Source organism: Vulpes vulpes, chromosome 5 (genome assembly GCF_048418805.1).
Source record: "Vulpes vulpes isolate BD-2025 chromosome 5, VulVul3, whole genome shotgun sequence".
NCBI classification, from domain to species: Eukaryota; Metazoa; Chordata; class Mammalia; order Carnivora; family Canidae; genus Vulpes; species Vulpes vulpes.
The window spans coordinates 103,145,096-103,170,147 of NC_132784.1; the positions used below are offsets into that span (position 1 = coordinate 103,145,096).

The window sequence follows — 25,052 nt, forward strand, 5'->3', positions numbered from 1 at the left end:
TGTGCAACATTCCCTTTAGCCGGCAAACATTGAGATCAGTAGTTAGGTTGCACGTAGCACTGCCAATTTTTTCAATTAGACCCATTATTGATTTGATGAAAAAGCAAATTAAACATACCATGGTGGTATGTAAATCGGTTAGAGAGAGCATAAGGTTCTGGTACAAAGCTTCAAAGGCATGAGCTGTATGGCTTTCATCAGCTGTAACTCATAGGGGTTCCTGGCAATTGCTGCTATGTATGGGGTTCCTTGAGCTACATGGGCTGGCTGGCAAAACAATCAGCTGGAAAGACCAGAGCTGTATTTTAAAAATTCACAAGAGTTTCGCAGAAAGGAAAAGAATGCTGGAAATCTACTAACTTTGAGAGGACATGGCAACAGGAAGAGGTGCAGAAGCAGCATAAAATTGTTTTCATAAAGTGATGGTACATTTTGCCTGCCCATGTGTATGGCATGTCGAGTGCATCCAACAGGCACACACATGAGACATTTAAGAAGTTGATTATGCTGATTCAAAAGCTGTTTGACCACTACCTTAAGCTACTGAATGTTTTCATTGTCTAAGTTTGAAACCTCCTGGCCTCTTTTTTACCAAAATCTAAGCTAGCTTCTGTATTATAATTTCTTAAAATTTAAAAGAATGTTCTTCCTTTTTCAATGAATTATGTTCCTCAGTCCTGCTAACAAATGGGACAGTGGTATTAAAACAGGCCTGTTTAACCTACACTATCGGTTTCATTGGCAGGAGGAAGCTAATGCTTAATGGAAACATCTTAATACCTCTCTAGAAATTTATCTTCACTGGATTTCCTCACAAAAAGCCTTCGAGGCTTCAAGAAGCCTTCTCTGATTCATAAGGCTAGAGTGCAAAAATTTCTTTTGTTTATTCTTATCCCTCAAAAGACTATGACCACATCTACACTGTTTACTTTTGAATCTCACCCCCTAGATTAGGGTAAGGATACCCAACACATTTAAAACAAATAGGTAATGCAGTCAGAAATTTAATTTTATCAATTTTAAATAACAGATTTTATTAGATAATATTCCAAAGAGTTTGCTTTTCTCCCTGCAAATAAAGGAATCTAGGAGGCCAAAGGATTGGTTTTGCCAAATATTAAGCTCTAAGCTTCAACTATAAAGGGTATGATAACCTGTCAAGACAAACTGGAATCAGTCAATGATGATTGGAAGTGCCACCAAAATAAAGGAGCAGGTGCAGCGAAGTCATGTAAATTTGTTCTTCCCATCCTATTTAACTACTTACACTGGAGAAGGCAGGTAACTTGCAGAGAAGAAAGCAAAAGAACAAAAGTGATGTCAGTGACTAGGTGAGGCTAAGGTGAAAAACAAAAATCAAAGAAAGAAGAATTGCAAATTTTAAATGTCATCAGATCAAAGATGTAAAAGAGCTTTTTATATTAGAATCCAGAAAAAAAGAGACAAGAGACATTATTGGAAAAGGATAATAAAGAATGAATCTTGATGGTATTGAGATAGAGCCAAGGAAGATTGGGGAGGATCCTCCATTTGTGAGAAGTCAATTCCTACGAATGAATGAATGAATGAATGAATGGGCAATTGTCAGTTCATCAGAAGATGCTGCGTTGCCAAGCATAATTTGGGAAAAGGCATTCAGATCAGATATTCCAACTGAACAATTTCATTTCTTATCCTCTGAATTATAACATTTTTTATTTGTCAACATTTCAGTATTGTGCCAAAAATTAACACTCACTCCCCTCCTTGGCCATATCAGGGCACTGCATACATACAGAACTTCACAGAGAGTGGCTGAAGTGAAAAGAATATGTTGCCCAAACAGAAGAGCTCTAAAAAATATGAAACTCAGAAAAATGAAAAGTTTTTGTTCACTTCTTGCCCCAAGGGAAACTTTTCTGTCAAAATAGATGAAGATGGTAGAGTTCTTGGCTGTTTTTGTTTTTCTTTATTTTTACATTTGTGAGTTCGTTTCCTTTTTAATAGAAAATACAGAAGATTGGAGCTGGCACTGCCAGCAGTTTCTGATGGGAGAGAGCATATGTCTCCTGTCATGTTGGCATCTGACTGCAACAGCCGCGTGGAAGTCAGTTCAAGTCCTTACATCAAAGTTTGCTTGCCATTGTAGGGACGTTGTTAGAAGTTGAAAAAAAGCAATGTCCATTTGAAGCTCGTCTGTGAACTTTGCATGAACTGCTAGGAATAATGTAGTGTGATGACAAGCCAGTTATACCTTCCACTAAATTTGCTGTCTGGAATGAACTGAAATAGTGTTTGGTTTGTGTAATTACGTCCATCTATCTTTATATTCCAGCGGCATATCGCAAATTGAAAATACTAAAAATTGACTGTTGGTTCTGATATTTAATGATTGCCAAAGACAAGACGATGATTTATTGGTTACTTACCGATGTGACACATTTGCATCTTATTAGACGGAGATTACTATTCCTTAAAATGCGGACGAGGCCTGATCATGTCTGATGGATTGATTTGATTTGCAAATGTAATCAAACTAATAAGAGGGAAAAAATGAGCAATAATGCCTTGTTTTTCAACTGGCAATCACTCCCCTGCCAACAAGGCTGATATCCCTGACTAAGCAGCCTTTACACAGTCTTCCTGTCGCCTCAAATAAACAAAGGGATGCTAAGAGCTTGATAAGAGGATAACAAGCCAAGTATGGATACAACATGGAGCCCACACCTCTGAACTGTGCTATTGCAGATGAGAACAAAAGTTAACCACAGGAGATGCAACCCGACGTTAATAATCTTGAGCAAAGGTCTGGCTGAAATCAGCTCTATATTCCCATATTATGTCAAGGTAGATGAAGAATCTTTTCTTCAAGTAAAAATACAGTCTCTCTCCCCACCCCTCACCCCCACAAATGCAGCAAGCAGGCCTTTTTTCCTAAAGACACTCCATTCCTGAGGTAGTTTAACTATTTAAAATCCAAATGGGTTCACAACAAGCACATCTATGTAGACAGCATAAGAATCCTGTCAGGCAGCTGCTGGCCCTCAGTTTAGTGTACGAGATACCAGTGACGTACAGGACCCAGGGATGAACAGCTGTGGAGGGGTAAACACTGAAATAGTGGGCCAGGAGGCATGGTTGATATCTGGCTCAGATCACTCTCAAAGCATTTCTTTAAGACTCTTGAGGATGTGTCACAGAAAAATGAAAACCATGATCCCTAATGAGTTGCAAAGAAACACTCTTAAAATAAAAATTCTAAAGGACGAAAAAAACGTCATAAGATAATTTTGATAAGAGATCAACTATGCCTCATAGTCCTATATTAATGACAAAAAAAAAAAAAAGACTCCCAAGAACAGCAACTATAGGACCAGGGTGATCATATAGCAAGTAGGCCTTCAATACACATTTTTGTTCAGTGCAGGTGTGAACAGGTATTCACTGGTTACAAAAATATATTACACATGGTATTTTTGTTGGGGAACTGAATGTTTCAAAGAGTTTAGGGAAATGTTGAACTGAATTTACAGAGCTTATTACCGTATTCAGATATCCCAAATATTATCATAGTTGATGTTCTGAAGGTAACATAATCATCCATTCTCAGCTCATATAAATGTAGTCAACCATATAATTATAGTATGGTCAGATTCAAATTAAATAATAAATGATTCTATTCTAAACATGTCAAATTCCTGGGAAGTTTGAGGTAAAGTTTCATGGCAATTACAGAGATGTTAAAACCTAAAACCTTCACTGAGTGTAACAGGTCAGATAACTAACCAGGTTAATTAGCATCAGTGGATTATTCGTAGGCTGATTTTAACCAAATGTTATATACTCATCTGCCAGAGACATTGTTTTCAAAGATAGCATCAGGGTTTACATAGAAGTATATTCAAAGATGCTTTATAAATAAGGCTCACTTCATGTATTCATGTTATTTTTTCCCTTATCCTATCTAGACACTTAGATCTGCATTAAGATCCTCCACTGAGGAGCTCCTGGGTGGCTCAGTGGTTGAGTGTCTTGGCTCAGTTTGTGATCCCAGGGTCCTTGGATCGAGTCCTGCATCAGGCTCCCCAGAGGGAGCTTGCTTCTCCCTTTGCCTATATGTCTCTGTGTCTCTCTGTGTGTCTCTCATGAATAAATAAATAAAATCTTAAAAAAAAAAAAAAAGATCCTCCATAGAGTAACCTGTGGCCACATTGGCCCATTAGCCATGTTTCCCCATCTCAAGCTTCCAATATGGATTTTTCTCTATTTTTTTCTTTAAAGATTTTATTTATTTTTTCATGAGACACACACACACACAGAGAAAAAGAAAGAGGCAGAGACACAGGCAGAGGGAGAAGCAGGCTCCATGCAGGGAGCCCAATGTGGGACTCGATCCCGGGTCTCCAGGATCACGCCCTGGGCTGAAGGCAGGTGCTAAACCGCTGAGCCACCCAGGCTGCCCGGATTTTTCTCTATTATATCCCCCTGTATTCTATAGAAATATTCTGACCTATAGATTAATAATCCTTCACAAATGGTTTTGATCTGATATATCCAGATATTAAACCCAAGCTTTACCAAAGAATAACAAAAGATAGGTGTATTGTTTGCAATTTGCAGTATACACTTCTTTTTTTTTAAGATTTTATTTATTTATTCATGAGAGACACAGAGAAAGAAAGGCACAGACACGGGCAGAGGAAGAAGCAGGCTCCATGCAGGGAGCCCGATGTGGGACTTGATCCCGGGACTCCAGGATCACACCGTTGGCTGAAGGCAGGTGCCAAACCACTGAGCCATGCAGGGATCTCTGCAGCATACACTTCTAAAAATATACCGCAATAACTCTTCTATAACATTTTCACTGAAATGTTATCTTCAAGATATGTTCATCTTCAAGAAATAGGTGCCCAAATAAATACATGCATGCTTATAATATAATTAATATAATATAATATAATATAATATAATATAATATAATATAATATAATACAGACATAAAGTTAACATGATAACTTACTAATATTTAATACTATGCATAAGGATGCATACTTTTTTTCTGAAAAACTACTAGTGGCAATGACAAATATCAGTAATGCCCAGCTGAGAATTAAAAGAGTAAGTTTTACAAAGGGTTGCAGAAGGGGAGGAGAGTGGGGGGATGGGTGACTGGGTGACAGGCACTAAGGAGAGCACTTGATGGGATGAGCACTGGGTGTTTACACTATATGTTGGCAAATTGAATTTAAATTTTTAAAAAGGGAAAGAAATACTTTTAAACAAAGTGTTGATCTCAATTCTATCACTGACTAACTTGTTACTTTGGGTAAGTCATTCAGTTTTCCTGGTCTTAAGTATCTTTATCCATAAGTGAATTTGCAAGTAGAGGCATTTAACATTCATTGAATACTTACAATTAAAAGCCAGAGATTGGATTGGGCATTTTACAAATATTAACCCACAGAACTGTCCTAGCAACCTATAAGGAAGGCATCATTATCCCATCTTGGGCATAAACACACTGAGCTCATGATATGCAGCAATATCAGAATCTGAATCATAGTCTCTAATTCCAAGGCCAGCACATCACCCACTACAGTCAAGAACCTCCACTTAAAATGCAAAGTTCTACCAAATGATCTCTAAGGTCCATTCTGGTTCTGTCCTCCATAACTAAATTTTTTTTTGGGGGGGGGGGCAAAGAGCTCTCTCTTCAATATTATTCCATTTGTTTAAAAGAAAATAAAGTGTCAAAAAAGATTCCTCCTAGCATGTTCTTGAGTAAACAAGCCTATTTTAAAAACTTTAGGAAAAGTCTATCATAAAACACTTCACTTCAGAAAAAATAGCAACTCACAGAAGCAAATCTGAAATGCTATCAATAGTTATTCCATGTTTTTCCACAAAAGGTTAATCTGAGTAACAAGCACAGGCGAACCTGCATTGAAGATACCCTGCCACTGAGCTCTTCCATGACACAGAAAATCACAAGAATAAGTACAGATGGACCTCTTTTTTTTTTTTTTTTCCTAAAGTGCTGACCATATCAGGAGGAGCTGGTCTTTCCATGATCTCCCAGCTGCTCCTTCTCCCTCTCTCCCTCCTCAGCCGAGGCCACCATGTGCCCTGGCACAAACGTGCTGACTGGCTGAGGGGCCCGGCACTTCAGGTAATTAATCCTTTCCTAATGTAGGTTAAGCAGGTGTGAAGCCTTCTTCACACAGAGAGGAGGGAGCCTCTCTTTAGAGACACCCCTGGAGTGATAGTATTTATTAATTGGGCTCCGATGACTCTTTACAACCAGGCAGGCAAGGCTGCTGACCTGGACATCCAGCCATACACTTGCTTGATCTGTATCCAGCTGAAGGAACTGGTCCTTTCCCCTTCTTGATTATTATATTAATAATTTGCAGTTAGGGCTTAATGCCCATTTTGGCAACGAAAATATAATTTCTCTATTGGAAGCAAAATTATGTGATTCATAGAGACTGGTTAAAATTTTGGGATTAACTAAATTGAGCGGACTATAACTCCCAGAATTACTAAGGGCTGATATTTATCCATTATATTTTCCTCTTTAGCTAAACTACAGTGTACTAGCACTTTTTAATTCATATAATAATATTGCACCACACCAGAAGAGATCCAAGTATGAAACCTAAGCTGAATATTTCTTTTATGTGGAGTTCGTGTGTTTTGTACATCGTTCCTGACACTCGCTAGAGGGAAAAAAATAACTAGGCAAAAATAAATTTAAAAAAAAAAAGCTGTTGACTGCTTCAGAGAATAAAAAATGTAGTGTTTTTTTCTGGGAAAAAGATAAATTTTCTTAAGAAAAATATCAAGGTGTACGTAAACAAATAGAGGTATTATCTGTTTATCATATAGCATAAGGTTCTTAGAAATTTTGGTCAGTTAAAATTGTTTGGGGGACACCTGGGTGGCTCAGTAATTGAGCATCTGCCTAGGGTTCAGGGTGTGAACCCAGGGTCCTGGGATCAAGTCCCACATCAGGCTCCCTGGGTGTAGCCTGCTTCTCCCTCTGCCTGTGTCTCTGCCTCTTTGTGTCTCTCATGAATAAATAAATAAAAACCCTAAAAAAATAAATTAAGTGATTTGGGCAAGTTAAATAGGTTCTTCAAATTGGATTCTTCTAATTAAGAGTCATTTATGATGTTTAGAAGTGGCCTGAATTGGGGAGGAAGCTGCTTGATTTTAGGAAAATCCCTTATGGACAGGTCACGTACAATGTTAAGACATCTGAGGTGTAAAATGCCCCTGGTATGGAGAGCTGGGGTCACTTTGGATTTATTCAAAATAAATTAGATTGAGGGGCGCCTAGGTGGTTCAGTCAGTTAAGTGTCTGACTCTTGATTTCGGCTCAGGTCATGATCTCAGGATCCTCGGATGGAGACCCAACGAAGTTGGGCTCCCTGCTCTGCGGGGAGTCTGTTTGTCTGCCCCTCTCACTGCCCCTCCCCCTTACCTCTCTCTCTCAAATAAATAAATAGGGCAGCCCGGGTGGCTCAGTGGTTTGGTGCCGCCTTTAGCCCAGGGCATGATCCAGGAGACCCGGGATCGAGTCCCACATCGGGCTCCCTGCATGGAGCCTGCTTCTCCCTCCACCTATGTCTCTGGCTCTGTCTCTGTCTCTCTCTCTCTGTGTGTCTCTCATGAATAAATAAATAAAATCTTAAAAAAAATAAAAACAAACAAATAAATAAATATTTTTAAAAAATGAAATAAATTAGATTTATTGAACATTAAAGGAATAATATCGGGTTAAAGGGAGAGTCCCTTGGCTACGTGGACCCCAACTTCGGTTAATAAGAAAAAGTCATACTGAATAGGAAAGGGGTCAATGAGCACCAAATTCCAGCTGTAGCTTTCACTTTCCCATTCTCCTTTCTCTACTCTGATAATCTCTCCACGTAAGTGAAGCAACAGTCTATTAGATCCCAATATCAAAAAATATTCCTCGACACTCCTCACACCTCTAATTCCTCCCAAGTGCCCCCAGTGAGTTCAGTTCAACTGGCCTTTCTTGGCTTCAGCCACACACCAGCACTATTTCTTTTTACACATCAAAATCACACTTTGTATCTTGAACCCGATGGTTACTTACTCACTGAACCTTGGGCTAACAAGGAAGTAGGCTGGCTTAGTCACATAAAAGAACACAGCCAAGGCTGACATTCTTGTGGAAAAGGCATACAGAAGAATAAAGTTGCATGGATTTTCTCTACTGAGATCGTGATCCAAAATTATTTCAAATTCTCCTTGTGGTGATGAGGCATTTCCATTCTTTACAACCCACACACAGGCACACATGCACACACACACACACACACACACACACAGCTACAAAGTACTAGAGCTTTCAAGTTAACTTTCTATTTTGTATAGGATTATTCTTGAATATTTCTTTTCCAAAGTAATTAGGTTACTTCCTCATTTTCATAAACTAATTTGGATATATACAATCCTGGATTACATAGCTATTTTTATCTACAAAATATAATGTCTTGTGCCAGAAAGTCTGAGTTCAGCTGAGTAATACTTCTACCCTCTTTCAAAAAGAAAACTCAGCAGTTAAATTTTTGAAGACATCACTTCTCTCCGTGTTTAAAAAGTGCTTTTAAATTACTCTGTATTCTATAGAAAACTGTTTCTCTGATGCTTGAAGTCTCCAGCTGCCACACAATTTATATCTCTTTCTTCTGCTCTTTGTTTTTCAGCCATTTTCCCTGAATGTCAAAGTCAATTTAGTGCATTTCACTTTGCTGAATAAATCAGAGGCGAAATCCTTGCTAAAAGTGAAAATTTGATTTGCTAAAAGGAGCTTAGGGCAACTATTAATCAATATATCCAGAGTGTCAAAGCCAAGGCCAGGATAGACATGCATTCATTTGGAGATTGGCTGAGGCAGATAAAGGGGGACGCAGGGGAAAAAGTGCAACCAGCCCACAGAGGGGAGGCAGGGTTAGGGTTGGAAGGGGAGTCAAAAAGGAGCAAAGAGAGAAACAAAACATGCTGGCATCATGTTCTGCTCTTCTCCCTCGAATTCTTCTTTAAGAGGTGGATAAAGATATTTTGATTAAGCATTTAGGCATATATGGATTATGCTAATTATAGCAGGTTTCATATAACAACTTTCTTGCAAGACACAAAAGTCTTTCTCTCCTTAACTCATCAAGTAGCTTTGAGAAGAATCTAAAAGTCAGAAGTAACAGCTCCATTAACAAACAGAATTCCAGAACAGAAAGAGTTGGGCCAGGTCTCAAGGATGTCAATATTTTCATAATCCTCAGGTAGATTTCAAGCTATTTCAGGCTTCTGAGAGATCATGACATATGGCAAATGAAATGACTGGACTCAATCCTGTCACCTCATTATTCAAAAGAGTTTAACAATTACAAAGAACTTGCCTGAAAATGGTATCATATATGTTAGAACATAGTGCATTCAGAAATCCTTAACACTCAGAAATTTAACACTGTTGTTTTCAAAAGTACACTGAGTAATCTTTCTCTATGTAAGTTGGCTCAAGATTCTGATTTTAATCTTTTCAAAATGCAGTTTTAATCCTGTCACTGAGTTAAAAATTGCAATTGCTTCTATTGCCTTCAGTATAAAATGCTATTTCCTTAGCATGAAACTCAAGATTTTTCAAGATGGAATCCTTGGCTATGAATCTAGTCCCATACTGCTCCTTCCATGTTCCATGTGACTCTGTGTGAGAGCACCGCCACAGCTCACATCACAGAGTTAGAGTTGTCCATTCATCTCTCTGAATCACCCACCACACTGGGAGGGTCGGAAAAGCAGAACTTGTTCTGTATTCACAGTCTTGTGCAATCCTTTGCACACAGTACCTGACACAGAGCTCACTAAATGCCTTAAGGAAGGAAGGAAGGCAGGAAGGCAGGAAGGCAGGAAAGGAGGGAGGAAGGAAAGAAAGAAGGAAGAGAAGAGAGTGGGAGGGAGGATGAAATGGATTCAAGGTTAAGCAGTAGAGCTAACATTTTGATATTTGGTGTGACTGAAGGTCACTTGACTCACTTCTGCTCCAGTTTACCTATAACTCTCAATCAAATTCAATGGCCAGTGAATCCAAAAACACTAAGGAAGCGTGGAGCATCCAGTTTTAGCAACCAATCATTTAGGAACTTTTCCAACTATTCAGATGAGTAGTTACACAGCAATTGCCTCATTTCATCAAAATCTGTGATCTGGCCTATCCAGGGTACATGGTCAAAGTGAAGATCCAGATACTTATGTTCATTGAAAAAAGTGTCATACATTTCCTTTTTTAATTCATTCCACCTTTCCTTGGATCTTGTATTTTGTAAATGCACAAAGGTTAAAGATAGGGCAAATATGTTACATTTACACAACCTGTTATGAAAAGTAGGTAGATAATCTGGAAGAAATGACACTAGACATGGGGGAAGTAAGATGAGGACAAGGAAGAAAGATATAATGAAGCTACTGGTAAAAAGTCATGTAAGCTAAATATTCTGTGGGTCCAAGTAACGTGAACAGTGTGAGTCAAACTTCCTGACTCTCAAGTTTGCTCATGTAAAAAGTGAGGATTGTAAGAGTAAAACCTACCCAGAGAATAATGACTGAATTTTTGTGGGTATCAAATAAATGTCTGTGAAAGTGCTTTGTAAACAATAAATAACTACATAGATGTTCGTTATTTTTGTATTGAAAGCTTAATCTCATTAAAAGGAGATTGTCACATATATGTGCACACAACACATGCATATATATTTATGTAGGCAGAGATACAGGATTCAGGGTAGAGATCATGTCATGTATATCTTTTCTATTTCCACAGTACCAAGCGTAGTGTTGGGTACATAGCAGTTATTCAAATTGTATTCAGTGATTACTGTGAAATTATGATTCCTCTTTGAGCAGAGGTATACAATAGCATGGCTATGTATGGGTGGCAAATATGATTTAGGGAGCATAAGTAATGCTGGCCTAGGGATCACATGAGCACAGGTAATTCAGCATGGTTACAGAAAGGCACTAGGTCACAAACAATGGAATGGAGTGGTGACAGTAAGTCTCTATGAGCATCTTTAACAATATTTGGGTTGACACTTGAATGGGATCTCCATCTAGGAAAACTTTCAACTTCTTGTGATCTCTATATATTTTTTATTTCTAGCAAGGGTAGCTGCAGAAAATGAAGGACCTTAGGTGACCTTTCAGATTATTTTTTTCATAACATGTTTTTTGACTTACTAGCTCATGTTTCCATATTACAGCTGTGACTTCAGAAACTAATAAATATTCAGGTATTTTAGGTTTGGCCTAGAAGGATGTACTAGATTATTTAGATGCTAATGATCCCACTCACCTAAGACAGAATGATGACAATATCCATACAAAGATCCTTTTGGTTAAATAAGCTTCCCTCCTGCCTTTGTATTACAACCAATGTTTATTGTGATTATTTTTTGAAATGGATTTTTATTTTATTTTATTTTATTTTATTTTATTTTAATTGAATTTGCCAACATATAGTTTAACACCCAGTGCTCATCACATCATGTGCCCTCCTCAGTGACCATCACCCAATTATCCCATCCCTCCACCCTCCTCCCCTTCTGCAACCCTTTTTTTGTTTCCCTGAGTTAGGAGTCTCTCATGGTTTGTCTTCCTCTAATTTTTCACTGACTTTTTGGATCACTTGGTTTTAATTGCAATAAAATGACAACCTATGTGCAGAACTTTAGAAACTAAAATGAACACTGAATATTTTACATTTAGATCATGCTTTATAATTTGCAAATTAATTATACATATGTGTTTAATTTGCATGTGTATTCTTTCCCTCATTTGATTTTCACAATATAACTAATGGCTAGAGCAATTAAGTAACTTACAAAAAATTACTCCACTACAGCTTAAGCTGTCTAATTTTACTTTCAGGTTCATTCTACCCTCATAAACCACAACTATAGGTGCACAGGTATACAACTACCAGGTATGTGAAATATAACTTCCAAATATTTGGTAATAGAATATAATTATAATTTAAATAGCACTATTAAGTGTCAAGGCTTTGGGTCTTAAATTTACATTTTCTCCACTTAACTAAAAGACTCGACTACTTCATAGTTCTGAAATCATTAAGTTACATACACAAAAGAAAAATTAATCCTGAGAAAGGGGGTTGTAATCACTTCAATTCATTCACAGCAAGCAGAAATTACAACTACATGTAAATTCAGTTCTAGGATGGGGTAGAGAGTGGAGCCTCAGGGCCAATTAGCAGTTTGGGGCTATGCATATTTTAAATCAAGTAATCAATAAAATATTTATCAAGTGCCAGTGATAGAGATCCCACACTGAGTATTAGGTGCTACTTATATATAATATGATTCTCTTTTAGTCAACCATGCCCTTGACCTGCACATCACACCATAACCACACACATACACACACGGAAACATACTTTTGGGTTATAAATGGAAACATAATCTTATGGTAATTATTTCCACTACATTTTTTGCATGTGCTTTTTACACATATCATCATCACTTAATGGTGCTACGAGTTTAAGATAAGGATTGGGCATTTTTAAAACCTCCGCAACTTTGGTTGGAGATGATATAATCTTAAAAATTGGTCTCTACATAAAATGCATTAGAACAATGGATACATCTTTAAAAGATATCGTTAGCGATAGACGCTTGAAATAATCTTGGGTATTTGCCCACCAAATTTATATCCTAATATAGAAATAGTTCAAACATGTTCTTTAAAGATTTCTGTCATTTCTAGAAAAGTCTCAATACTTCTGTTGAGAAAAATAAAAAATCCAATTCAAGGAGCAATTTTTGATACATTCTTTGAACTGCATGTTTTTACAAAAACATGTTTCGGTGTAAATGAAAAATACTGGTTTCTATACTTTAGATTTCTGTTTCTCACATGAGGAAACTACATATAAAGAATGTTTTATCACATTATCTTTCTATTTTGGTTTTTCTTAGAGCTTACTATTTCCTGCCTTCACTGAGTATGAATAAAAATTAGAGTTGTTTCTCTATGTTGATCTCATTCCAAAAGAAATCATTCTATAAACATGACTAAGAGGCCCCAAACTTAGGCAGAGTCTTCTTCTTTAGTAGGCAAGGGTTTAATTTGTCTTGTTAAAAATAAGCAAGCCTACCTAAAAATCTGCCATCTTTGATAAAGGAAAAAAATTCTCTAAAATACATTCATTGGCTTAATTGTTCAAATACCCTTCTATTCTTTTTTACAGTAAACTGTCGGATGAGACCCATAATATATTTAAGCCACTTATATAGGTCAGCTAATATGGGTTATGCTTTTTTAAGCACCATCTGACTAAGCACATTCTGCATTTTGCTAACAAAGTAACAGTACATAATAATATTTTAATCAACCACAAAGAACAATAAGAGATCTGACTGCTGGGCTGATAATCGTCTTATCACACCCTGTGAAACCTAGCTCTAATATTTGCCGGAGCCTCCATTACTTGGCAGCCCATTCTAAAAAAGGCCAACAATGGGGAGAGAATGAAGTGGAGTGTGCAGTAACTCCGTATCTACATAAAAGAGATTAGAGGCGACAGCGTTCCATTTTACAGCTCAATCATATTGTGTTAGCATGCGCTTATCCGAGCGCGGACGAAATTGAAAGAGAAATAAAAAAGAGTCAGGCAGATAGGAACCAGAAAAGCGAGGCATGAGCAATTTCCAAGGATATAAAAGGATGCTAATGGCGGGGCCCTGTCATTCTTAAAAAGGGCTATTAGGGCACCATCATCTGTTCTTGTGCCCTTATGCTCCTCCAACTAAAGTCAAGCATTTTCTAAAGCCCTTGTGATCTTTTTTCTTCTATAGATAAAGTATGGTCATGTTTCCTAAGAACACACTTTTCCATTTATATGATTTATTAAAGTAAGTCAACTAATTCGATTTACTGATAAAAAAAAACACTCCATATGTATTTTCCTTCAGTATTTTCTTTTGTTGAATTCTTCACTTTTTTATGTAGCAAAAGTAAGGCTTTAAGAGTACATTCCCAGCAGTGCAGAGAGGCTACTGATCTTATCTTAGATGCTAAACTTAATTTTTGAACTGCATATGTGTGTGTGTGTGTGTGTGTGTGTGTGTGATTACACAAACTGAGAGGAGCATAGAGAGAGCGAAGGCTTACATTTTAGCATTAAAGGAAGATTTCACTTTAATTTTCACATAAGCATTATACAAAGAGTTTTAAAGTTAAGACAAAGACAGGTGAAATTTCAGTTCTGATTTGACTTTAATTCAGGCTCTGACCCCAGTTATGAGGACTGGGTCATGTTATCAAGAACACGATTTTACTTCCATCAAGGCAGAAATGTGACCTTAATCTTTATATTCTCTTTGTCTCCCTCCCCACCAGCCCCCCCCACCAATCCTACACTCCACATTGCTGCTGCACCCAACCTCCCTGAACCCGGGGTATACCAGCACTCTGATATCAGAGTATCCTCCCCTTCTACCTCAAAACATTGTATGGCACACTTATTATTTAATAATTTAAAAGAATTCCAGTTAATTCTTGTTTGGCTAATTCTTTTCTGAAAAGCCAAGCCACTCCTTGCAATCATTTAAACACCCTGAGGGTATCACGAACACCAGAGCTGTGAATCATCACTCCACAGTGACCTCCTCTGGCATTTGCTATGGAGAGAGAATCACGTCAGTCCCCACCAATTCTAAGCCTCAGCTTAAGACTGAACACATAATCGTATAGTAATTGTTTCCACCACTGGAAATGCTGTTACTCATAGTTATTTAAAGTTACTGTCTTCACAAAAGTCACTAGAGCCCCTTTACAGTGACAGGTTCCTTTGTAAGCTGACATTTCTACTTAGATGCACAACTGGACCAACAAATTTATCATTGACTTTTCCTCACCAGAGAGCACTGTAAGGAGTTGTTGACTTTTATTGGTCTTTATTATGGGATGTCTGAACAATATTACAATATTGGCTTAACACGTCTCTTAATTCACGAGTACTTGGGCTGAGTTCTCTAAAATAATGGGAAGTTCGGAGCCATAGTGACACAGTCTTTCATGCTGTTGTTATCAGTAATATGAACACTATTATCATTATTATTTTGAGGTGGTTCTTTCAAATGCAGTCAACTGGGTATCCTGATTCTACTCCAGGAAGCAATGATGAATATGCTTTGAAGGCACCGGATATATTTGTGAATTTGTGTGTTTTTACCCCATTATGCCTCAAAGTTCCCTATCTTTGAATTAAAGATAACAGTACTTGATTCTCAGATTAAAACAACGGTTCTCAGTTGAGGAAGAGGGGCACAGATTTGCCCACCAGAGGACATACGTCCATGTCTAAAGACAGTTTTGTTTGTCCAACTCAAGGGTGCTAGAGATAGAAGCCCAGGATACTACTGAACATCCTACCATGAACAAGACAGTCCCCTACAAGAAAGGATAACTGTTTCCAAACATCAGTAATGTCAAGGCTGACAATCCTAGGTTGGATAATGATTTTTTTTTGTCTATTTTATTTTATTTTTAAGAAAGAGAGGGAGGGAAGGAGGGAGGAGGGAGAGAAAGGATTGAGGAGCAGAGGAAGAGAGAGAGAATCTTAAGCAGGCTCCATGCCCAGCATAGAGTCTGATGTGAGGCTCAGTCTCAGAACCCCGAGATCATGACCTGAGCCAATATCAAGAGTCAGACATTTAACCAACTGAGCCACCCAGGCGCCCCAGAATAATATTTTAAATATGTGAGTATAGGGGTGCCTAGCTGGCTCAATTGGTAGAGCGTGCAACTCTTGTTCCTCAGGGTTGTTGGTTCAAGCCTCACTGTGGGTGTAAAGATTACTCAAAAATAAAATCTTTTTTTTAATTAAAAAATAAGATGTGAGTATATATGCATGCGCTTGTACATGTCTATATACGTAAAGTAATAAAATACATAAATACAAGTGATATATGTTAATTATCTAAAATGTGGATATCAACAAATGTTAATTTTGTTTCTTTTGCTGTAATACGCTTCACAGCACTTTTCATCCAGATAAGTTTTCATACACTGTTTAAGCAAATTCTGACAGTTCCCACTGCCACAATTCCCAAACGTCTTAACATCTTTTAGCACATCCTTTTTTTTCTGTTTTTAGAAGTCACATAGATGTGATTACAATCTAAATGCAGTATCAACTATCTATATGATCCAATTCTCCTCCTTCTTTTACATGTAGTAACCCTTGTGTAGGTATCTTCTAAAGAACGCACTCAAGCTCACCTATTTAACTAGTTCTGACTTAATTTGGGGTGCTTTATTAGCAAACAGTGTAAGACAAAGTAGCTAGTATAATACAGAGTGATGTTTAAATTAGTTTACAATTTGCTGGGCCTCATCTAGAACTGCACCGAACAAAGCCATTCAGAAATGTCAGCTGTGTTCCTAACCACTGTAACAAATTGTCGCCTGAACGCCGCACACCTAATGACTTCAAATTAGCTTCACTGCGATATGGCTTGACAGTCCGTTACGACTGTTAGCAACATAGCTGGCGTATCATGACCAAGAAATTGGCTTCAGTGTGGGCTGGGGAAGGGACTTCCATCAATTTGATTAAAGAAATTACTGTAGCATTCAACGCATAAAGACAAACTAGTTTAAGGAGACGCAAATAAGTTAACCATACCAGAAAAACACTGCTCATCATTCAAAAACTTGCTTATGAACTACTTGAAGATCAAAGTTCAAACAAACAAAAAATAATTCAAGCAGACTACTAAAATCCTCAAAACTTGTGACCAGGTATCTGTTTATTGATATAATGGGATCTTCTAAGCCAAGAAAGAAAAGTAATAGGATACTTTAAAATAATACTTTTAGGTTACTATATGGGAAAGTTTATGGTGTCTGTTTAATATTTTTTCTTAGAATTTGTGTACAAATCCTTGGTAAATACCTAATTGCCAACCAAAGGTGTGCTTGTAAATACGAACAGCAATTTGGTGTAAAAAGCCACCATGAACAATAAAATGAAATGAGTGATTCTTAAAAGGAAAAAAGGTACACTGAGTTGTGCTGACAAAGACATTTTTTAAAGTGAAAAGAAAAAAGAGAAGTATCTCCTTAGGAGAAAGTGCAGAATTTTAAGAGGAAGAAAGACATATGTTTTTAAAGTTATATTCTCTTTACCTTATATATTGGCAATAGTACCTTTGCATATCAAAAAAAAATAACAAGAGTTCAAGGTGGTACAGATATAGAGAGGTTTATGATACAATTAAGGTCAAGCAAAGCTCTAAATTAACTATGATAAAAACAAATGTAAAGGTTAAAAAACATAATAATGAGAAATATTTGAATTTGCCTGAATCTATGTATTAGGGAATTTCGCAACCTTTTCTGTCTCATTTTTTTTTCTTTTCAGGAAATGTACCTGGAATATGCTTCGCCCATCCAATGATAACCACCAACTCCCGGTCAGCCAAGTCACACAGTGTAGTGAGGGCTTTGATGTCACTGTCAGGGACAGTAGGGTCAGGCATGGCATAGATCTTCTCCGGTTCGGCCACCAACAAATGTGAGACAATCTTGTTATCTGCAGGATCAGACCAGAGCACTACAAGATCACTAGTAGCATCATCCTTCTTTCACAAACCCTATAGTATGCTGCATTTTGAAAAATAATTCAAATTGCCTACAATAAACCCCAAATAACCTACTGATGGTTCAATATATGCATAGTAAACAGTGTTCAGGAAAACTCATAGCAAGAAATCAGCCACTGCAGTTGTAACAAGATGCATTCCTTTCTTCTTCTTCGCTCTACCTGCCTTTGCTGGAATGAAGCATCTGTCCTGTAATGAAATTTTTTATAGCAAACAGATAAGAGAAGTTAGATGCTTTCTGGGTTTGCTCTTTGATTCTTAAGTGGGATATGGGGAAACAGATTCAATAGCATACAACGTCTTTAAAATAAAAATCCACAGTAAACCACTGAAATATAGAATATAATGTGGAAGGCAAGAAACTATCATTGCCCATAGTCATAATGGGCACGAAAGTCATTAATTGTGTTAATTCCTCTAAAGAAGAGCAAAGGTCAGAGCCCTTCTGCCTGGGTGAATTACTGACTATATAACTCTATCTCTGTGGGATGCATTAAAGAAGAATTTCTCTCCCTCCCCACACACCCAGCCAATCTTTCAAATATAGCCAATATCTGTTTCCAGAAAAATACTCCTACTTAAATGTTACAATGTCTTCTCTTTGGAGTGTCTAATTCTTTAATCCTCTATTTTCATCTGTTGTCTTTAGCTCATTCTCTGGTTCAGATTTATCTGTCTAAAATTTGTGATATATGTTTTTAAAATCCTTCATAAAATAAACACTAGAGACAAATGGAAAGCATCACATCAAATGTGTTTTATTGCTTAGGGGCATGTGAGAGTTTATGGAAGGGTTGTAAAGCCTTGCTAACGGAATGATTTTTCTTGTTGGCCCTATTTTCTATTTCTATGTGCTGTTTTAGATTTTATACTTTCTTCTAAGTGAAGAGATACAAATGGGTAAGGATAAACTCAAATATTTCAATGTTCTATGTACTATTACTCTAAAAAACCAGGGTATTAAATGAGACTTTTGTGAGCAAAGCCCGTTTCCTCTGCGTTTACTTGGTAATTTTTCTTTCATTCTAAGTGTTTAACTTTTTTAACCCAGATGAAAAGACTTCATCTACCTTAAAATTAAAAACAGCATTCCTTTTAGTTTTCTTTAACTAAATGACAAGGAAATTATCCAAGTTCTTTAATTAGCATTTTTTCTAACATTTAAAAATTTTATTTTTATGGCTGCTATATGCATTGAATTTATTGCAAATAATCAACAGATAACCATTCGCTGGCAGTAATATTCAATTATCACCAAATTGAAAATGCAGATTTGGGAGGAAATATTCCCAAACACCATATTTTGTAGGAAAAAAATTAAATTCAATACAGATTCTTTTTTTTTAAATTTGTAGATTCTGTGAAGAATGGCATTTGTTTCTTGTATATGCTATAGAAACAACACCCTGTATTTTTAGTTACGCTTGGAAAAGTTTCAACTTTCATTGCTCTGACAATGCAGCAAAACCTGTCAGCAACCACTAGTTTCTCAGGATTAGAAGAAAGTGCAACATTTAATAAAGGGCACAAAAACGTACCCAAGGGAAATCCTGATTCTAGTTCTTTCCATACTGGGAAGATGGTTACCTGTTTTACCCACGTCAATGGATGCTTGACTGGAAGGGTGGGAGAAATTTGGCTGAAGCTAAGAAATTCCCATCATTCAGAAAATGGAATAGCCAGCAGCACTGTTTCTAGGTAAATCTTATTTAATGTTTCCCTAATTAGAATCAATAGAACCCAATTTTCGTTCTTGGGCTCTTGTAGTACACAAACAATCAGTCAGGGGCCAGAAATCTCCCTCAGCCACTTTCTCAGCAGAGCCCAGGCACAGCCTCTTGACACTTATCTGACAGGATCTGAAAATTAAGTTTTATAAATGTTTGTTACAAAAACACACTAATTGGATGGACTAAGGAAAATTAACACAGAGGCCTTGAGATAATGAGTAATGATTTATTAGGAGTCCTCTTTATCTCAGACAAATGGAGCTCACTGAAATTGCTATAATCTTCTTAAAGGTACTTGACAAGCCACTTCCCAATTTCTCAGGTTTACGCTGAAAACCATAACTGTTCCTCCATCATGTGGACTTACAAAATGGGCTAGTGCTCATTGTTCTCTTGGTAGAGGAAATTATCAATGGTTTCAGTCAATGCTCATGTAAAATGAATGAGAAATGGGCAGTCTGTATAATAGCAAGTCTAGGAAAACTAACCTCTAATGAAATTAAGCATTAGTGTTTATTGCATTTTATTGTATTATCAGAAAGTTTTTTATTATAATGTGCAAAATCTGCTTAATGCAGTCCTAGATTGTATTTGCAGAATGCCAAACAGCTTATGCAGGCTGAGGAGAAGATGCCAGATTGGACAATTGAAGGTATAATCAACATAATGTTTTTTGGAAAGGCAAAAGGAAACTATGCCATATGTTCACTTAAGCTTTAATTTTATGTAAAACTGGTTGTTTTTCCTTTGACATAGCTGAAATGTCCTTTCATTTACAGTTCAGGGTCTGTTTTATTTACTTAACAGATCCCCATATGCTCACATGTATGATGCACAGCAGCGACCCCTCCTGGAGAATCTGAATTAGAAACGGACACTTTCTCTTCCCTTGAAAGCAGATCAAAAATCACCAACAATGGCCATAGATGCAGCCTCCTCTGGTAAGTGCTGGTTGTGTCTTCTGAGACAGAGACAGCTGAATGTGAGGACCGTTTCCATCAAGCACGTTTCAGTGCCTAGTACGAACTCTATGCATAAAAATCCTAAAAGGCTAGTTCTGTTGCACTATAACTATGAACCGATTTTTCAGAAAATGGGATGCAGTTATTGCCTCAATCTACATTCCAGCTCCTTTTAGTTAATGACAAAGAGAATGGGGCTTGCGTTTTAGCAATGTACCCATCATCCTCTCAAATTGCAATCTGGCATTATAAAACCATGGACTCTTTAAAAACAATTCATAATGCCCATAAGGGCATCTGAGATGGAACCACCAACCTATGCTTGTTATTAGGAGGGCCCATTCTTGTTTTAATCTATTGCTAGCTAGTGTGTTAACCTTCTATAGCTCCAAATTAATGAGGCTCCTAATGTATTTTCATTGGGAGGTTGAGCAGTCAAACTCATTTAGTTAGTGAAAACTACAAAAATCACTTTCTTGTGAAATCTGAAACTAACAGCTCCAATGAACTAATGATTACAGTATGATCCATTTTATGTACCTCTGAAAATAAAGATAACCAGTAAATGTAAAATTCGCACTATATAAGCTGTGCCTTAATATGCTTACACTTCTTCAAAATGACTAGGTGAAAGAAAGGTAGGCGAGAGAAAATCATAGGAAAAAAAAAAAGATAATTAGCCGAGTGGCTGTTGCTCCTCAAAGGCAATCTTTGGGAACAGAGCCACAGCCCCCCAACAAAGACAAGTCTCCTTGGAGTCGGTAGGGATGGGCATGCCAAAACTGATATACATAGAGCCAACGGGGAGGATTCTGTGTGTTGGAAAGCCAGACATGTCTGCTGTACTTACATGGCTTTTTGGCTGGCTGAACCAGCTGAGGGTTCAGGTAGGGGCTGTTCTCCGCATCTATTCTGCGCTTGTACTTCTGCCGACCTCCACGTACTCTGTCAAGACGCACCCCTGTGGGCAAAGACAGGCACTGGCTTACTGCTGAGGTATCCATCTTTGAGACCAAATACACAGACCATCACCCATGGGTGCTATGGAGACAGACAGTAGAACACAGAATGGTCCAGAGGTATTGGAAGCATGTAAAAAGAAGTAGTGGCTAAACCAAAATCGCCAGTAGTTGGAAAACCAAATTTGGCAGAGCATAACAAACCTGAAAGCATTTTATGCAAAGCCATCAACATGGTCTTTCTCACACTTAGACACCAAAGGAAAAGCACATTTCCAAGGGAATTAATACAAAGAAACTATTACTTGGTACTAGCCTCATTTCTCAAATTAAAGACAATGGCAATCTATATCCTCTTTATCAGTCACCCGTGAAAGCTCAACATGTAAGAGTGATCCCACCCTCCATGGTCTACCAGAGGGCTCACTGTGGACCCATGGAATTGAATCGAACTGGATGCATCTGCATGCTGTGGAAAGCTGGAATTATACTCTGCAAGATGAGATGTAAGGCTTGTTCCCTATTATAATGTCAACATGTCTCAGAGGAGAATGTTACTTACACTTTGGCACACCTTTGTATTTTCTTCCAGATGAGAGAAAACTGGGAGTAAGTTTGGACTGGATGTGGGACAGAAAGAGGAGCTTCCTAAAAGAATTCAGAAGACTAGGATGTGGGGTTCCTGAGGCAGAGCTAAGGGGCAAAGCCAGAAGAAGGAGGTAGACTGGCAGTTACTAAAATTTCTTCCCAAAGAGTGATGGGTTGGCTCAAGATGCAGAGAGGTTTTGCTGGCACTGGATTTAGAATACTGAGGAAAGAGGCAAAAGGGAAAGACAGGAATTAAAAATAAATTTTCAGGACACCTGGGTGGCTCAGCGGTTGAGCATCTGTCTTTGGCTCAGGTCGTGATCCCAGGATCCTGGGATCGAGTTCCACATCGGCTGCCCCGCAGGGAGCCTGCTTCTCTCTCTGCCTATGTCTCTGACTCTCTCTGTGTATCTCTCATGAATAAATACATAAAATATTTTTTTAAAATGTTTCATTTATATGGAATAGTGGTAAGAACAGCTTGCTAATAACTTGGTTTCCAGTCTATAATTGTGAAGTTTAAGAAGGGCCATATAAATCTTTATCTGATACAGAGGTTACATGGGAGTTAAGAGCAAGGTGGAGACTCACTCTGTGATATTACCTAAATTGATAAAACGTTATGACATCATGGCTTAATAAATTCAACCAAGTAGTTCATTGTACATGTTTTGGCATTTCTCACAATGTTTAGAAAATAGATTTGGTTTAACAGCATCATCAGTATTATTATTTTACTGAAAGGCCTCTCTGAGCCTTTAATATGCAAATGACCTCTGTAAAACTCTCAGAAGGAAATACAGCCTATGCAATGTTTTGCAAACTAATTTAACCAAAGATCCGGTTGTGGGAATATTTATTAATATCATGTGGAACACGTGAATTGTGGATTCTCTGAGTTATGCGACACAGTTTGGAAAATGCTGACATAGCTCTACATGAACCCCGGAGTGAATATATATTCTCCAATGGTAAGGATTACTACTCAACCACGAGATAAAGTAAAACACAATTTTTCATATTATCTTAATAATGCTACTTTATGGGGCACCTGGGTGGCTCAGTGGTTGAAGTCTGCCTTTGGCTCAGGTTCTGATACTGGGGTCCTGGGATCGAGTCCGACATTGGGCTCCCCGCAGGGAGCCTGCTTCTCCCTCTGCCTATATCTCTGCCTCTCTCTGGTCTCTCATGAATAAATAAATAAAATTTTTTAAAAAATGCTGCTTTAAAAGTTGATTATCTTTTAGTGAAACACAGAAATATACACTCAGTTCTAGATAAAGCCTGAAATGTCATACTGAAATGTCAAAGCAGAGTTTAAATGAAATCAGGAGACAACTTCAAGAGCAATTAAGTAGGTTTTGATAGTAAATTTCACAAAACAAAGACATCAGTACAGTGCCTAAATATTGGCTGAAAATAGAGGGCACAGGGGTCACAAAGAAGCTGTATTTCCTTCTGCTCCTTGGAAAGCACTTTCTGCCTGCAGTAGAGTTCTGTTCCCTTGTCATCTCATTTCTAGTGTATAAAACTCAATGGCAAGCAAGCTGAGTAACTGGGATACTGTACTCTTCTAATTGTGATGCTAATTTTGTAGAAATAAAATGTAGAGTACAAAGAACAAAAATATTTCATCAAAATGTTTAAAATACTGTAAATCAACCACTATCACTGAAAATTCTACCTCTATTGCATTTGACAAAACATAGATATAAACCATAATTTCTCGTTAGCAGGAACATATGCAAATGATATGGTGAGTTAAAAAAGAATTATCTACTGCACCCCAGTGTTTATAGCAGCAATGTCCACAACAGCCAAACTATGGAAGGAGCCCAGATGTCCACTGACAGATGAATGGATGAAGAAGATGTAATATACATATACAATGGAATATTACTCAGCCATCAAAAATGAAATCTTGCCATCTGCAACAACGTGCATGGAACTAGAGGGAATTATGCCAAGTGAAATAAGTCAATCAGAGAAAGACAATTATAGGATCTCATTCATATGTGGAATTTAAGAAACAAAACAAAGGATCATAGGGGAGAGAGAAAAAAAAAAAAACAAGACAAAATCAGAGAGGGAGGTAAACCATAAAAGACTCTTAATAAAGGAAACAAACTGAGGGTCGCTGGAGGGGAGGTGGGGTGGGAGGATGGGATAACTGGGTGATGGACATTAAAGAGGGCACATGATGTGATGAGTACTGGGGATTATATAAGACCGAGGAATCACTGACCTCTATATCTGAAACTGATAATACATTACATGTTAACTGAATTTAAATTAAAAAATCAAAAATCAAGAAGAAAGAAATACATAACTATAAAAAATGGAGAATGTTCAGAGAAAAAAGATATTGAAATAAGGATATCCAAATAAGGATATTTTAATGTAATCGTTTGTAAGTACTATTTTATAGACGATTTCTTGGATTATCAAATCTAAAAATTTTTGCTTTGCATATATCAAAATGTAATATGTATCATCATTTCATATATACTTGTTAGCTAGATCCACTGTCTGCAATGATTCTGTGACAAGATTAAGGATCCCCTTTTAGATCCCTGGGTGGCTCGGAGGTTTGGGGCCCTTCTTCAGCCCAGGGCATGATCTTGGGGTCCTGGGATTGAGCCCCACATCTGGCTCCCTGCATGGGGACTGCTTCTCCCTCTGCCTGTGTCTCTGCCTGTGTCTCTGCCTCTCTCTCTCAGTCTGTGTCTCTCATGAAAAATAATAAAAAAAAATCTAAAGACCCCCTTTTAATGTTTCCAACTATAATAGCATAATAATTTATTCCTAAAGATCATATTGAGAATATGTTTTAAAAAATAAAGCATAGTTTGCCAGGCAGAATGGTTGAGTTTTTTTTTTACTGGCTCTTTCATTAACTGACTCTGTAAACTTTGGTGAGTTCCTTAACCTATCTATTTTTCCAAATATAAGGTGGATATAAAGACAATATCCTTCCTGATGTTTGATCATATACAATCAAATCCACTGTATATTTATATAACATATTAATATGTTTGGATATTATATACATGATTATTAAAATATTTCACAGACCTTAAAATGGAAAGGAAAATATGGAAGTTATTATATCATGATTTTGTT

General features: G+C 37.4%; 1 protein-coding gene across 50 annotated transcripts in view; it reads right to left on the minus strand.

Moving 5' to 3' along the window:
* The window catches only part of ESRRG (estrogen related receptor gamma), a 617,890-nt gene that overhangs the window by 43,972 nt on the left and 548,866 nt on the right, over positions 1-25,052 (minus strand). For 32 of the 50 annotated variants that reach the window (XM_072759533.1, XM_072759528.1, XM_072759516.1 and 29 more), the window contains 2 exons: positions 21,233-21,343; positions 17,459-17,620 (listed from right to left, as the gene is read on the minus strand). In XM_072759533.1, coding sequence (XP_072615634.1) covers positions 17,459-17,620; positions 21,233-21,343 — 273 coding nt within the window. Of the gene's footprint in view, positions 1-17,458; positions 17,642-21,232; positions 21,344-25,052 lie in introns of all 50 variants that reach the window. The other 18 variants (XM_072759499.1, XM_072759513.1, XM_072759502.1 and 15 more) reach the window with 1 other exon arrangement.